Here is a 16,762-nt window from a genome sequence, read left to right as displayed (position 1 = left end):
ACAAACACACAAACACACACACACACAAACAATTAGGGATTTCAGTTGCCAACTTTGCAAAATGACCTCATCTTGTCGCCCTGTTGCCTGGTTACTCTCCGCCCATAACAAGCCCTCACTGGTGGTGTCATGTTTTTTAATAACACCTGGCTATCATACCCTAGAGGTGGCTACTATATCAATTTCACTTTATTTACTGGAGTGTCACTCTCAGAGCTGAAGCGCTCACTAATTACTCACCCTGCCGCTGGTGAAAGAGAGTTAACTAGTGGCTGAAAACAAACAGCTGTAATTGGACGTATAAGCCTGAGAATTGGCTCGGACATTAATGACATTGAAGCCAACGGCACGAGATGGCCGGTGTTTAAATAAACAGCAGCGAGTCAGAGCGGCAGGGCCAGTTTTTCTCCCTCTCTTCTCCCCTCCTCGCTCGTTTTCCTGCAGGGCAGGTTGGACCAGACTGGCAGGTAGCTACACGAAGTCCTGACTTGACGACCATTAGAAAGTCCCGGCCGCCACACCACCTCTCTGAAGACAGACAGCTTGTCTTAAAAGCCTGTGGCCTCTCTCTCACTCGTCTGTTTAAAGACTTACAGACAGACAGGCAATCTAAAGCCCGGGCTCCCCTCTCCATTCGCTCCGGCAGGACACTGTCAGGATCCTCATTAGATTGACTACGAGTCTCTCTGAGCAAGTAAGAGAAGACGGGCACCTTCTGAGGGAAGGGGGGAAAAAAACCTTTGAAGCACGATGTGTTGCAGAGCCTCAATGAAAACAAACAACCAATAATGAGGTAATCACAGCACGCATTAGGTCCAAAACAGCTAATTACGCACGAGCCTTGATGAGATGGATACAGCGGCTCAGTAATGCAGCTGGATATATGGAGCAGAATACATTTACGAGGGCCTCCAAGGTCACTGAATCCCCGCGCATCCCTTGAGGAAGAGCGCTGAACGCAGTAATGGAGAAGATGTAGGTAGATGGAATTACTGTCCCACCTCCTTGCAGCTGATATCACAGGGGACGGCTGAGATGTGCAGGAGAAAATTGCAGGCGAACAAAAGCAGAAGCATCAATCCACTGGCCATTATATTGTATATGTATACATCAGACCGGCACATATGGGTACTTTGCAAAAACAATCAAGGCAGCGCCCCCTTTTGGGGAAAAGCAAACCAAAGATCCCATAGACTTCAGTGCATATGTTTTATTATAATTTTGACAAGTTTGTACGCATTCATCTCTTGTTATACAAACGTTTGTTTTATACAGACATCTAATAATTATTTTGCAATCTTGCCTAAACCTGAGCGTTTGCGATACCTTAATAAAGGTTGATCACCGTCATCACCTGACTAACCCGACTCGCCAGCATCATTTAGCGATTTACCGCACTGAAAGTGAATATTCACGTATCGTATGTGCTTCAAATCTCAGTGTGAAAGCCTCAGTTAAAACAGCAGTAGGTAGAAATGAAGCAAATATTATTAAAAAAAAGTTATTTTTATAAAACGGTCACTATATCCTGACAGGAGTGCATGAGACAGGTAATCTGAAAAATGTGCCTCTGTGTCCTCCGGTGCTCCTAATGGCATCTGCAAGATTTCACAGACCGGAGGAAAACAACCAATCAGAGCCGAGCTGGAGCCTGCTGTCTCTGAGCAGCTGTCAATCACTCGCGAACTCCGTCCAAACGGTCAAACTAGGCAGCGCTGATCAAATATGAATCAATATTCTGTTACTGTAATGCCTATTTCTCTCCTCAAATGTTTTCTGAAACATCTTGCAGTGTACTGTTTAGCTGTAAAATGAGAAAGTTTGTGACCTGGCAGCCATGTTGAGATCAGTTGAGGAAATACCAAGCACCGCCTACCAGCCGGAGAACAGCCAATAGGAACGCTCTCTCTCTGAAATGACCTGTGATTGGCCAAAGTCTCCCGTCACAGGATAGATTTTTTAAATCCTGAAAACAGAGCCATGAGGAGGTGCAGAAGTCTAGTTTTCTCTCAGAGCAATTGAATTAAAATATGCCGAAAGGTTATTATGGATTTTTTGCCCAAAGATGGCAAAAATATTCTGCCTACTGAAGCTTTAACCCGCTTCACAACAGCTTTTCGACGCAAGTTTCTTTCCCCCAAAAGGGAGCGCAGCCTTGGTGATGACGTGATGCTGCTCTGGTCTATAGCTTGGAGCCATAAAGCCCCTCTATTATATCTTTTATTGGACACGGCAGGGGAACAAATCAGAGATCAACGTTTTTGGATTTATCTTTGGTGCAACCAACTACACAGCAACTCTTCGGCATAGCGTTATTACTATTACCGGTTCATTTAAAGTAGAAGTTTGGAGACATGTTTCAAGTTCTTCTCTTTACGCCGTTACCGTCTATGAGGGACACCGGATTCTTTTCTGAGTTTTGTGGTCATGTGATTCTACTCTGGGTGACGTATTGCCAGTCTGATGTATTCCCCATGTGTTGGCTGCAGTGTCTGGACATATGAGGCAGAGAAGGCTTCCCACTTGACAGACTGGTAGTAGCAAGCAGTGAATACATTAGCGCCGATTAGTCAAACGCTCCTGGGGGGGGGGGGGTTTGCGGCCGTGACCGTGATCAAACTGGGGCTCTGTCTCTCTCTTTCTCTGCCCCTGTGTTTGTCACTCATCTCTTTGTTTACCTCTCTCTAGTTTGTTTCCCGTCTTTTTGTTCCCCTTATTTTTTTTTAGCTTCCTACAACAACATTTCTGTCGCAGCCAGCTGTTGGACAACCCAGCGCAGGGGCGAGCAGTCTGCACTTCGTTTGATGTGGGAGCAAAATCTCTAATCTGGACGCCGGAGCCCACGGTAACTCCCTCGAGCTAAACATAGGCAATCCTGTTGTATCCTTAAACTCACACGCAGTCTACAATGCAGTCAAACCAGACACGGTGGTTTGGGACACTATTATTATAGAGCTGTCAAATAAAATATAAATCTAAAAGCTGTATTTCATCATGTGCATCTGTTTTTAAACCTTCCTCTAAATGTAGGCAATACTAATGAGCTGCTATCAAAGGGGATCCATACATTACCATAATGTAGGGGTTGATATGTATTGATTTCTTTCTCTTTAGAGCTCCTTTTGTTCTTAAAATACATATCATGACAATCACACACGGTACATCTTACAGAAGCCGCTGAAGACAAACATCTAGATCGCTTCAAAGCTACACGACAGCATCGAGAACGCTCGCCAAAAGAGGAACTTCAGGCGTTTTCTCACCACGGTGACACCATGAGATCCTTAATGATAAAATTTGAATATGGAAAAAAAAACACACACACACATCTCTTATGTTTCTAAACCAGCCCCCACCAACACACACACACACACACACACACACACACACACACACACACACATTAACACGCGCACACTCCTCTCCATTGGATTCCTGAGCTGCGAAGGAGACAGATGGTTGCCATAGCAACTATCTTTGCGCACAGCTAGGAATGTGTTTCTGTGCAAGCGCATCTGTTTCTCCCCGGCCGTCCACAGATCTGCCCTCACGCACCGAGAGAAGAGAGAGGGAGAAGCATGTGTGCTGCAGGCAGGGGACTGGACAGGACAGGAGATGGTATTAATAGGCCGCAGGCTGCAGGTAAGATGGCACATACCATGTGGCGGCTCTTATTTCACCTATACCTGGGCACTTTAACTCTCACTGGGCACGTCCACAGAGAGCAAATTACTTATTTACACACAATGATCGCAAAAGTAACCGTTTTTTTTTTCTTTCTTTTTTTAGAAAGATAAATGCAAGGCTCAAAGAAAAGGTGACATATATTATTCAAAAGGTGAAAATGAACTCGCAGAATAGCTGCTGACAACTAAAGGAAATGGAAATAAGGTGGATTCGCACCTCAGAAAACATGAATATCATTGAACATACAAGCACAGATAGGTATGCACAGGCAAACGCCTCAGCGAGGAACCAGCCACTGGAAAGCTAATCAAGAGATCAGAGGAGTGAATTTCACATTCCTCGTGTGCACAGTGGTGATCTTATCTATGCAACAATATTTGGAGGTTTTATACATGAAAGCGTGCTGGGACTCAGGGTTAGGAGGAGTGGGTGATATCATTATATATTACAAAACGGAAACCATTATCAGACATTTACTATACTGTTTTATAACGTAGAAATTAACCCTCTAACATTTCTGGGTGTGTTTGGCCACTGCGGCAATGAGCAGGACTGCTTATGGTGATATTGTATATGTATTTGATTTTTGCATCAAAATACCTTCATATGTCAGGTATATAATTTTCTAGAATAACCACAAATACACAGTTATCTCATTATTTCATCCATAAACAGTTTCTTCATTCAGAAGATTTTATGAAAACTGTCTTGACTCTTGAATACTTTGGCTTTGCAGTCGTCTTTTGGTATCTCACGATTCAATTCAAAATCGATTCTCGATTCAAAACGATTCACGATTCAGTACATATGGGTGCTTATTTCAGGATCTACTCTAATCCGTTGTGTGCTAATAAAGGCAGTGTGGCAAATTATGGCATGGAAGCAGATTGTGGAGTTTTATATTTGAAAGCTGATAGTAATAATGTAGGCAAAAGGTAACGGGTAGGTCAAAACGTAACATCTATTCATGCTAAACTTGCACAAGTAAACACTTTTTACTAAAAGGTTTTTAGTATTTCTTAATTCTCAGTGACTTCAAGAATAACAAGTTTACAAAGAAATTTTAAAATGCTGCCTGTTACATGAATAAAACTGGTAGGCTTTTATTTCTCAGAAAAAAATCCTAAATAAATTGTACACAAAATAACACTGTGAAACTGAATTTTGTGTGATTTTTCAACAAATCACACAAAAATGCTTACTGTCCATCAGCAGCAATATCTAGGTTGGTCGTTTCTAGAAGGCAACTTGCAAAAATGTGCAAAAAACTCACTGCTCGATGACCCTTCCTAACTTTAACTATTCAAGGTCAATGCCTAACCTTAACCATCACACGAGAGTTTCCCAAACTGTGGGTTTCCTTGTAGAAAAAAACATTTTTAAAAATAGATTTTTGGAAGTAGTGATTCGATTCAGAATCTTAGAAGATAGGAATCTCAATTCTTACATTAAATGATTTTTTCCTTATCCGTATTAAAGACACTCTTGTTTTTTAGCTACAGGTTTTCTTATGTATAGTAATTATTTGTGGCATGTAGTACATTTAAATGTATTTAGTTTATTTCATATTTTTAATGTAAACTGTTTAAGGTATGCCTTGTTCCTAGTTTATCTTTTATATTTATGGCATATTGTGTATTTTAATATATTTATATATTATATAATATAGACTAAAAACAATAATTGTTTTAGTTTCAGCCAGACAGACAGGACATTCAACACAGCATACTAATAAAACCGTCATAATATATAGTATAATTATTTATATATATATATATATATTATATTTTATGACGGTTTTATTGGTATGCTGTGTTGAATGTCCTGTCTGTCTGGCTGAAACCAAAACAATTATTGTTTTTAGTCTGCTACAGTGCACATATCTGCTCTGTAAATCACGTGTCTAAATCCAAAGGGGGACATTTATATTTCATTATTTTGGTTTCATGACGGTGTCCCCAGTCATGTGTTAATTTGTCAAAATACAGCTAGTTCTCAATCGCACACTAAACAGCATGTAAATGTACCTGCAAATGTCACTTTGGTCTATTTAGATGCTGATGTGGTCCCTAATCCTCAATGCCACTGCTTACAAAACACTGTCTGCCCATTGTTTGCTTTGTCTCTTGTTCCCCTGCTGGGGCTCAGCCTGTCAGTTTCTGTCAATCAAACACAGATACCGACACGACCCTCTAATGGCTGAGACGCAAAAGCAACATTTCTGATTTGACTGCAAAAAGGGATGACTAAACATGATTTAAGTTGGACTTTAACTCAACTCAAAGTCTACTAATATATGGATATTGTGATAGAAAACACCATGACAGAGGATTTAATCCGTAGCGCCCACACCTAGTCTGGAAAGTTACTGCGAGAAGGTTGAGCTCTAACGTTAATAGAAAAGCTTTCACTCTGATGATATAAGGAGGACGGCTGCTCGTGAAATTTACAAGCTATCTCACAAAATATTCACAAACCATATTTATGAGACCACAAATATCTTTGTAGGCCGTAAACAACAGCTGATACCTGACTGTCCTCCGGGACGCCAGACAGTGTCGGCAGCAGAGTGGCTGACTGGCATGCGATCAGATGTTTAAGTCACCGCCCTGCTGCTACTCTCATGCCAGGGTGCCCTTGTTAAGAGCTAAGACGTCCATCTGTCCACCTGGGAGCTTCCTCTCCAGCTCAAGTTGTTATTGCACAGACAGAGAATTCCTGGTTGTAATCAACTGTTTTTCCTGCCTCAATGGTCGCCAGAGATTACCATTTCAACCATGAAATGTCACATCTGCCGGAGCTTTTAGCAGCTCATCACAACTGATGGGTTATTCCACAGTCTGTTTCACAGGATTGATGCAAAATAAAGCCAGGGACAACAGTTTTCCATCCATGAGATTCAACATCAAGCCAAGGTGCCAGAACTAAATGGTCTATCCTAAGGTACTACATACTATTAAGACTTATACAGAAATAGGAAGTACTATAATACATATAGTCCATTTCTATAAATAGATCACCTACTTAGAGCTCCCATTGAGCAGAGACTCAGCAGAAGAGGCTGGCATACGGAGAAGGTCGGTAGCACTCTGTCGACCATTTTCCTCCCTAAATTAAGTCCCGAGACCTCCCACCACTACGGCTCTCATGTCTTCATCCAACCCTGGGGTGTAGCAGCATCGTCCTACTCCGTAGAGAAGTCCTCCACAGCCACCCAACAAGACAGGTCAGAAAGCTAATGCTGCACTTCTCAGTGGCAACAGGAAGAGGAGAGGCAAGATGAGAAAGCAGATATACTGGAACCAAATCTCAGCAGAGCGCTATCCTCGAGTGACCCGCTTTACTGCGCGAGGAGGGGAGGGAGAGGGGAGGTTTGACAAGGATAAATAGGGGGTGGGGGGAGAGGGAAATCTGGACTGTCCGCGGGATTACCACGCAACCACCAACTGTGAAGTTAACAGAAAAACAGCGGCGGCACCTAAACAAGCTCCGAGAAGCGGCGAGGAAGCATCGAGGGAGGATTAGAGCGACAGAGAGGGAGGAGGCAACGAGGACGGACACCGTGGGCAACCAGCAAAGCTATTTCACTAATGACCTTTGCAATGTTCTCGTCTTTGCAGCAGCAGCAGCGGCAGGCAGAGGGAGAAATTATCCCCATCTCCCTTCTCTCTGCGTCTCTCTACCGCATTCACAGACAGGAACCAACATGCAGAAAAAAGTAACACGACGAAATGAAGGGATGAGCTGGCCAAAAACTTACCAGGGCAGTATGTGTCCAGGTCTGGATTCTTGGCAGTGGTGGAGGTGTGTGTAGGGGAGCCGAGCTCTGATTGTGGAATGCGAGGGCTCTCCACAAACTTTGCTTTCCGCAGAGGGGCTGGGAGCAGAAAGCGTACACACATATAGGGAAAGGAGAGGACAACACATACACGCACACACAGAGACACACACACATACACACAGATAGGGGAGGTGGAAGAAGACAAGAAAGAGAGGAGTGACAGGGACAGGACAGAGAGGGAGGAAGACAGTGAGCTTATGAACTTGAAGCAGCACACTGATAATATGACTGAAACATCATGAAGGCTTTCTCTTAGGCAGCTTGCTTTGGGTCAAATACTAAGGCTGGGATGATACACATATCTCCTGATCCGATACTATCACGATACCTGGGTGCCGATTCGATATGTATTGCTATTTTTTAAGTATTGCGATTCGATATTAAGATTTTCTGCGATTTTTTGTTATCTTTTTTTAACACTAGACCATGGGGAAAAAGTGGAATCATACACTTCTAGGGACTTTTACTTTGGAAAATATCTAAATTAATACAGTAAAAATGTTTGATTTTCAGCATGTATGTAGTCAGAGATGTCCTGAAGTCAAATATATCAGGATCATTGTCAGGAATTATTTATTAGATTTTTTCCAGCAACCCAAAGAATAAAGACAATTCCCTCACAAATTCGTGGTATTTTATTTTCAAATTATAAGGGACATGTAATGTTTTATACGTCTGATGAAAATAATCTAATCTATTTTATTTCCATATATGCATTTTGTATATATAGTTCCCTTTGTTAACACCTTATTGTCACACGTGTATACATCCATCGCTAGCTCTCCCGTCAGCTCCGTTCTCTTTATACATCCATGGTCAGCTCCATCGGGGCTGTTTGAATGCATTTAACATAAATGTCAGTATATGGGTGCTCTACAGTTGTAGCGTCGGCCAATTTGACCACAGACCTGTGAGTGACGGCTGGCTTGACCGCACGTTACCGCAACATGATAATTTTGGTATCACTGCCAACCACTAAAATGTGAAAATATAACCATCCTTCTTCTGTATAGGCCTACATTTCACTCACAACACTCACAAAGCACAAAACAAGATGGACCTTTCAGCTGTAAAGATGGACAGTAAAAAATAAATTAAAAAAACTGTTGTGTCTATTTGTCCGGCGTCATAATCACACCAAGTATGCAAATGAGATCCATTTTCGGAATGTTCTCGCGCCTGACTCAAGCACAAAGTCTGAGACATCAAACGACAAGAAATTCAGAGAGAGAGAGAGAGAGAGAGAGCGTTGAAAGTCGGGGGTGGTGGTTGTGACACGATCTTTTCCGGGCTCTTGGTCACGGCGCAGGGATTGTAAAGCACCGTTACCCAGACCAGCTTATGGTATCATGAGTGCATACATTGTGGCAGCAGCAGCAGGTCTGCCAGGCACAATAACTCACAACACAGAGGAGTCTTTATACCCATGAACACTTGTTGTACCCACAGGGAAGAGAGGCCAGACAAAACATAACCATCCATTCAATGGCATTCTTTACTTGGTAGAACAGCTTTGCAAGGATGCATTCAAAAAATCCATCAGTTTATAGGAGGTGTGACCACCAAAGCTTTACTCACATACAGCAGCTATCATATTTCTAATAGGGATGTCTTTAGCTATTTAATTGCAATTAATCGTATGATTGTCCATAGTTAATTGCGATTAATCACAAATTAATCACACATTTTTTTTATCTGTTCAAAATGTACCTTAAAGGGAGATTTGTCAAGTATTTAATACTCCTATCAACATGGGAGTGGACAATATGCTTGCTTTATGCAAATATATGTATATATTTATTATTTTAAATCAATTAACAACACAAAACAATCACAAATATTGTCCAGAAACCCTCACAGGTACTGCATTTAGCATAAAAAATATGATCAAATCATAACATGGCAAACTGCAGCCCAACAGGCAACAACAGCTGGCAGTGTGTCAGTGTGCTGACTTGACTATGACTTGCCCCAAACTGCATGTGATTATCATAAAGTGGGCATGTCTGTAAAGGGAAGACTCGTGGGTACCCAGAGAACCCATTTACATTCACATATCTTAAGGTAAGAGGTCAAGGGAACCTCTTTGAAAATGGCCATGCCAGTTTTTCCTCGCCAAAATTTAGCGCAAGTTTGGATTCCTTAGGTTTTTCTAGTTTCATATGATATCTTTACTCTAGCTTTAAAACTGAGCCTGCTACAACCTTTTGGTTTAATGCATTAAAGAATTTAGTGATATGGTGTGGTGTGATTATCGCGTCAACTTTGACAGCTCTAATTTTCTTTTCTCTGGCTCTAAACAAAGTCCTCACTTCCTTGCAATGGCTACTGTGATGGAGTTGGAAAAAGTGTGGAAAGGAATTTCACTAATATCAAGTGAATTGTGTTCATGGCTCATTTGTTCAACATGTTCTTGTTATTTGTTGTACTTGTGTGGGCAGGAACGAAGCATAATTTGCTCTTAATTGACTAATCTGGTTAAATGACGGTTCAAAATAGATTATGTACTGTATGCTGCAACTGTTAACCATTCGCATTATGAGGTGAGTGCACATGTCAGAAGTTATCCGGTGCAGCAGCACTATGCTGAACCAGAGTGGGGTGAGCGGGAAGTCATGAGCAGCTGAAACATGTAGTCAAGCAACAATGAACAGGCTCCTCACCACTTGTGTTTGGGGTTCATGTTACAGCTAATGCCAGTATAGTGCATCTGTTTGTTTTAGTGTGTGTGTATAATGGGTGGAGAGTAGGGTTCTCTGTCTGTCTATATACTGTATGTCTTAAGTAAGTTATGTAAAGACTAGGGCTGTCAAAGTTATCGTGATAATAATGTGTTAGGGCAAATTTGCGATTTAGCACGGCCGCTATTCGATATTTCGGAGGCTGTAGCTCAAGATATGCTTATATACTGGTATCATATGAAACTAGAAAACCTAAGGAATCCATTGGTACCAACCATGTCATACTAGCTTGTTGCGAAGAAGGCTAAATAACGCTCCAAACTTAGGCTAAACTTTGGTGAGGAAAAACTGTCATGGCCATTTTCAATTTGCGATTAATCACAATTAAATATTTTAATCGATTGACAGCCCTATTCAAGACAGAAAGAAACAGATCAAAATACAGCCTCAATATAGACTTTTGGTCAATCCAGAAGTAAATGTACAATACAAAATGAAATATCTAAGAGTTCATGCCAAGGCAGCACACAATCCTCTAAACTTTCCATTTAAAAAAAGAAATAAATAATTCAATCTCCATCCCTCCGAATCTGCACAAAAGCAGATGCCGTCGCTGTCCACTGTGTTCAAGCCCATTGTTATCAAAATGTCTGGGAATCTAATGGGATTTAAAGGGATTTATAATGTATATCAGTGGTAGGATTTCTCGAGCCATAAGGGAGCTTGTAATCCTTCATTTTATCTGAACAAGACTAAGTGTCTGCAGCCAACGCTGGCGGCTCTGTGAGGCTGTACTTCAGCACAGCGGCGCTCTGAGCTAAAAGCTAAAATCAGCATGCAAATATGCACACAGTGACAATGATAACATGGTGATTGTTTACAGTGTAGTTTACCATGTTCACCATCTACTGTAGCAGGTTTGCATGCTCACATTTACTAATTTGCATTACTGTAATTCTCATTAGTTTTGCAGGTATTTGGGCATAAACCAAAGAGTTTTTTCCTGACAATGGCGCAACATTTAACAAGACATTTTACTCATTATGCAACGAACAGTGACGATAATGGGATACAGTTTCCAGGTTCATAAGAAAAAAAGTTAAAAATCGCTGTATTTTGCTATTATAGGAATTCCTGAACCTTGATGCGGATCTGCACCCAAAACTAAGCACTTGTTCTTTGTCCCATGCAGGTCCAACTTTCCACCAATTCACTGCAATCTGTTGTCAAGATTTGAGATATTCTGTTCGCTCACAAACACATTCCAACAAACAAAAACAAAATCTCCTTGGCAGAGGAAATAAAGAACTCCTTCAGAGCTATGAGTATGTGCGTAAAGTAGATGCGTTCGCTTGCCACACACAGAGTGTTAATACGGTGTTGGTATGGTCTGGAGAGGACCTTGCTAATTGACCACATCTAGGAAGTGAGCCAGCACAGATGCCACAGTGAGAAACTACAGCTGACAGCCAGGAGGAAGAAGACTGGATCAACAACTGCCATGAAAGAAACTCTGACAGAGATACTTGATGTATTCTGCCTGACAAACAACTCCAAAATCTGTTTTTTAATTAATTATTAGTTATATATTTTGGCCAATGTTTTATGAGTTAAGACAGAAATATCAATTTAACTTAAAATGAAGCCTAAATATGAGGGATATTTTCTTGTTTGACATTATTTTGCTGGTATTGAGGTGGTTAAATTTACATGGAAAAACATTATAAAATGAGTGATAATAACTTAATGAATAACTAATAAACTAAACATTTGAGAAGTAAAACAATGTGCATTTAAAGAAAAATTAAAACATTTCCAGAGTAACTGATTGAATGTTGTTTTCATTCAAAGGTGCCCAACTCACATGGGACTACAAGACTCTTCAGATGTAAGAGAAAATGAAAAGAAAGCCAGCTAATACATGGTACATGTGTCAAACACAGTATATCAGAATTAATTCAAAAATATTTTCCTAATTTAACTTCTAAATTATCTCCCTTCTTTCAAAGTAAGCGTCCTTCATTTCAAGACGCTGATCACAACTGGTGAATCCACAATGGATCCTCGCCTGTTCATCCAAAGACTAGTCGGCTGCACAATAGAGATGGGCGGATCGATACATCGATACTCATAAGCTGCTCATTTGGTATCGATTCCTTTTAAAAAATATCAATAATAAAATTATATAAACAAAACGTGGGTGGCTGCATCACTTCCAAACGTTTGCAATATAGCCTAATGTTTGTGCCAAAACAGATCGGAGCTGGCCCGTGTCACATGGCTGTGGAAACCGATGTGAGATCAAAACCTAGCGCACCCCCACGCACAGTCGCGTACTTCTGCATCTAACATGTGAGCGAGTCTACTGCAGGAAGTCTACTGAGAGCGAGCCGAGTGTCGGAGAAGGGAAGAATGACAGAAAGGAAGCGTAGCGTCGCGTGGTGCTACTTTTCCACGATAGATAAAATTACAACAAGATGCACTATTTGTGACAAGAAAGTGGCACACAGCAATAACACAAGTAACCTCTTTAAACATTTAGAAAAAACACACACTGAAGGGTACAAGGAGGCGGAACAAAAACAAGAAGATGGCCATACATCCGAGTATCCTGCACCACCCTCTGTCTGACAAAAGACATTTAACTGACAGATCTGTAAAACTGAGTTTCTAAACAAATAATCACACAAAAGCACCACTTTAAATCTGTTTACTAGAGATGTGCTCATAAGGTTTCTTGGAAATAAGTCATTCAGCATGAACAAAGCATAAAAGATGACTCATCGACTAAAGAAAACTGACCGATTAGTTGACTAAGACGGGGAAGCCAGAGAAGCAACACATGTTCTTTCATGCAAAATGTGACCAAAGTTACATTTCTCTATTTCTCTTTCAACCCACAGTCCTGCCTTATTTCAATAAGCTGCTCTTGCACCTGCAGGGACGAGCTTGCAACAGCTTGCACTAGCTTGCAACAAGCTACGAGGAGACTGTGACGCACTGAGCTTTCACGTGACGGCGCGCCTGCAAGAGCATCCACAACAATTACAGCACATATATCAACAGTGCACCTGTGCAACTCCAAAGCTAGCATGCTGCTGAACACCAGTTGACTAAAAGCATTTCCTCCCCAGAATATCAGTTTCTGGATGAACTACGGTGAATGGGAGATTACCATATTTTTTGGTTTTTGTCTTCCTGATCTCACCTGTAGAAAATGGCGAAGTGAGACTCTTGTCTATTGGAGTAAATCCCCTCCACAGCAGCGGCTCCAGGAGACTAAATCCCAGGGACTCCTCTCCTGCAGCTCTGTTGTCAGTGTGTGCCAGGCTGAGGATGGGTGACAGTGTGATGGATGGCAGCAGGCAAATCCACTCCTCTAATGAGCTTATGAATAAATATCTCCAGTCTGTGTGTGCAGATGCACGTGGCCGTGAAATAGATATTTGTTACATGCTCAGGATGCGAGGGTGTGAATATGAATATGCATGTGGCATGTATGCCAGTGTACATGTGAGATTAGAGTGAGAACGGGGAGGGGGGATATGCAGAGAGATGGGTGACAATGGACAACATTTTAAAAAGAAGAAGATGATCTCTATTCCCAAGATTGTCAGCGTGTACACACAGCCTTTGGTGAAATCATCAACAAGAAACAAAGTCAATATTGTGATTCAAATTCCCGCATGCAGGGTGTTGTGCATATGAAAGAGGAGCGCTTCTGTTAAACACGACAGTCCCCACGGATACAACCTGGGTTTGAAACAAATAAACGACAAGAATATGAATTGGAGACTCTAATATGCAACGCACAGTATCTAATTTGCTGCAGATAAGTGAACAATAAGCAAGAAAAAGGAGACATTTCTATGTCTGAACTACTGTCTCAGTTACATACGACCTTAGACGCCCACACACGCATGCATTAACACACACACACACAGAACAATAATGTGGGTGAGGACATACATCGCCCAGCTGTCTGCAACCCAAGCAGAGCTTTACAGAAGCCGAGCATGCGGCCCCGGTCACTATGGCAACAGCAGAGCACAGGCAAACGACGAGTCTTGTCCACCTTTTCCGAGGTGGCGGTAACGCAGGGATGAGAGGACGATTTCAGCGACACTAAAAGCTTCAACGTCCCAACACATTTGCTCAAATGTAATCAAGCAGCGTCTTTGTATGGACGACTCCAGGTCTTCCCTCAACACCCCCATTCAAGGAATTCAGCTTTTCAAAATGCAGCTGAGCCTCTCATCCTTTGTGTTCTTCTATCTGCTGTGGTCTTTATCAAGTTCGTTTACATATATGAGGACAATTAAGATGATTTTATACATGTTTATTCTCCAGGGGGGGCTTTGTGATGTGTTTAAACCTATATCACATTATTTCTGAGGATATGTTGATACATGTTATGAAATAGCTTATATATTAAATATCAAAATCAAACTGATGTTGAACTGTGTTCTACTGTCATGTTAGATATTAGACATTAGCAGAACTATTCACAAATGAAAAACAAAACCTTCAACAACTACTTTCGTTTAGCTTTTTTTACAATTTGCTCAGTATAATTAATTTAGACAACAGAGTTTAACATAATAGAATGATATCAAGCTACGGTTCCACTAAAACGACAATGCATTGATAATATCATATCTGTCATATCATATCATATCATATCTATGTTAAATTTGAATGTCTTTGACAGAATATGGTACAGGTATATTCTCTTCTTATGTGACCATTAGGCTGACAAAGTTAACGCGATAATAGCGCATTAACGCAAATTATTTTTAACACAATAACACAACTTGCAATTTTTAGGTTGTAGCGGGCTCAGTTTTAAAGCTAGAGTGAAGATACTGGTATCATACGAAACTAGAAAACCTAAGAAATCCTGTCATGTTAGCTTGTAGCAAAGGAGGTTAAATAACACTATGAATTTAGGCTGAATTTTGGCGAGGAAAAACTGGCACGGCAATTTTCAAAGGGGTCCCTTGACCTCTGACCTCAAGATATGTGAATAAAAATGGGTTCTATGAGTACCCACGAGTCTCCCCTTTACAGACATGCCTAATTTATGATAATCACATGCAGTTTGGGGCAAGTCATAGTCAAGTCAGCACACTGACAGCTGTTGTTGCCTGTTGGGCTGCAGTTTGCCATGTTATGATTTGAGTATATTTTGTATACTAAATGTAGTACCTGTGAGGGTTTCTGGACAATATTTGTCATTGTTTTGTGTTGTTAATTGATTTCCAATAATAAATATATACATACATTTGCATAAAGCAAGAATATTTGCCCGCTCCCATGTTGATAAGAGTATTAAATACTTGACAAATCTCCCTTTAAGGTACATTTTGAACTGATAAAAAATGTGTGATTCATTTTTGATTAATCACGATAAACTATTTTAATCGATTGACAGCCCTAAGCTCTATATGTAAATGATTTAAGAGGCTCTGGATTATTCCGGTATGTGTATCATTAACATGATCAATGATCAATATTATATAACATAATATATATTCATATACCTACGTGTAACACTAAATCGATGGAGTACTCTTCTAATACATTATGCATGCATTGAAACACAGATGTGGCTGATAATTAACGTGCATCTTCAGACGTGCGGTTTTACATTAATTCCACCAGCCTTAATGTATGGCCCAGAGGCGTGTTCCCAGTGTGTGTCACTGTGTAGTACTCCGGCTCAGAGACCACGGGTGATTTTGTCTCGTTGACTTGTTGAACAAAACAATGCAGGCCAGATGTTGCTGTGCTGTTCAGTTACAGCTTCAAAACAGAGGCAGCAAGTGCAAGTCCATTAGCCAGACTGCCTCTCCCTCTTTTATCTACTGTATGTGTGTGAGTGTGTCTGCCGCACACACACACACACACACACACACGCTCATTTATCTATCATTACAGCCTTGGGAGGATTAGCTGAGCAAGGTGAGGCACCGGCAGAATTTTAAGAGGGCGGAGGGAGGGGCTGATTTTCTAAGAACGCTCATTAGCAGAGCTCCCCCTCAACCAAAAAGCTGTTAATTCAACGTTTCACATAACCTTATTGGGCCTGGATTAGACCAATAGCACAAAATCAAGTGAACCAAATCAACAAATGAGAAAATGAATCTGGAGAACCTACATCTATGCGGGAGGAGATTTTGTTGAAGGTATCTCGAGCTGTTTATCCATCAAAGTGTCACAAAATCACATCGATTTTTCTCAAATGTGTATGCAGCCGTCCAGCCTTCGGACAAGAGTAGCGATCTGGAATCTGATTGGCGTTGTAAAGACTTAGAAAACAACTTGACAGAGGGACATAGTTAGTAATCCTTACACGGGGCTGTTCTCAAGTTAAGACTGAACTCGACTGACCACACATGATTCCTTTCTGGGCCAACAGCGCTGTGGAAAAGCACATTTTAGGGAGGTTTTTCTATTATGTTTTCTATTGACCTACCAACTATAATGCTATCAGGGTAACTGAATGCATCTTACGACCGCTATTTGATCTTTCGGAGATTGTAGCGGGCTC

The 16,762-nt window shown here is 41.1% G+C and overlaps 1 protein-coding gene and 1 long non-coding RNA gene across 10 annotated transcripts in view; one reads left to right on the top strand and one right to left on the bottom strand.

Annotated features, from left to right (window-relative positions):
* The window catches only part of tanc2b (tetratricopeptide repeat, ankyrin repeat and coiled-coil containing 2b), a 174,419-nt gene that overhangs the window by 50,862 nt on the left and 106,795 nt on the right, over window positions 1–16,762 (bottom strand). For 6 of the 9 annotated variants that reach the window (XM_074619733.1, XM_074619734.1, XM_074619735.1 and 3 more), the window contains one exon: window positions 7,448–7,564. The exons of 2 other annotated variants lie outside the window; for them this stretch is intronic. In XM_074619733.1, the coding sequence (XP_074475834.1) occupies window positions 7,448–7,564 (117 nt within the window). Of the gene's footprint in view, window positions 1–6,711; window positions 6,861–7,447; window positions 7,565–16,762 lie in introns of those variants that run through there. One more of the 9 variants, XM_074619740.1, reaches the window with a different exon arrangement.
* LOC141758393 (uncharacterized) lies at window positions 3,447–12,721 on the top strand. The gene is made up of 3 exons (XR_012591869.1): window positions 3,447–3,642; window positions 12,061–12,133; window positions 12,219–12,721. It is a non-coding gene; the product is annotated as an uncharacterized LOC141758393 (long non-coding RNA).

This window comes from Sebastes fasciatus, chromosome 20, assembly GCF_043250625.1.
Source record: "Sebastes fasciatus isolate fSebFas1 chromosome 20, fSebFas1.pri, whole genome shotgun sequence".
NCBI classification, from domain to species: Eukaryota; Metazoa; Chordata; class Actinopteri; order Perciformes; family Sebastidae; genus Sebastes; species Sebastes fasciatus.
This window is presented reverse-complemented; position numbering and strand designations above follow the sequence as displayed.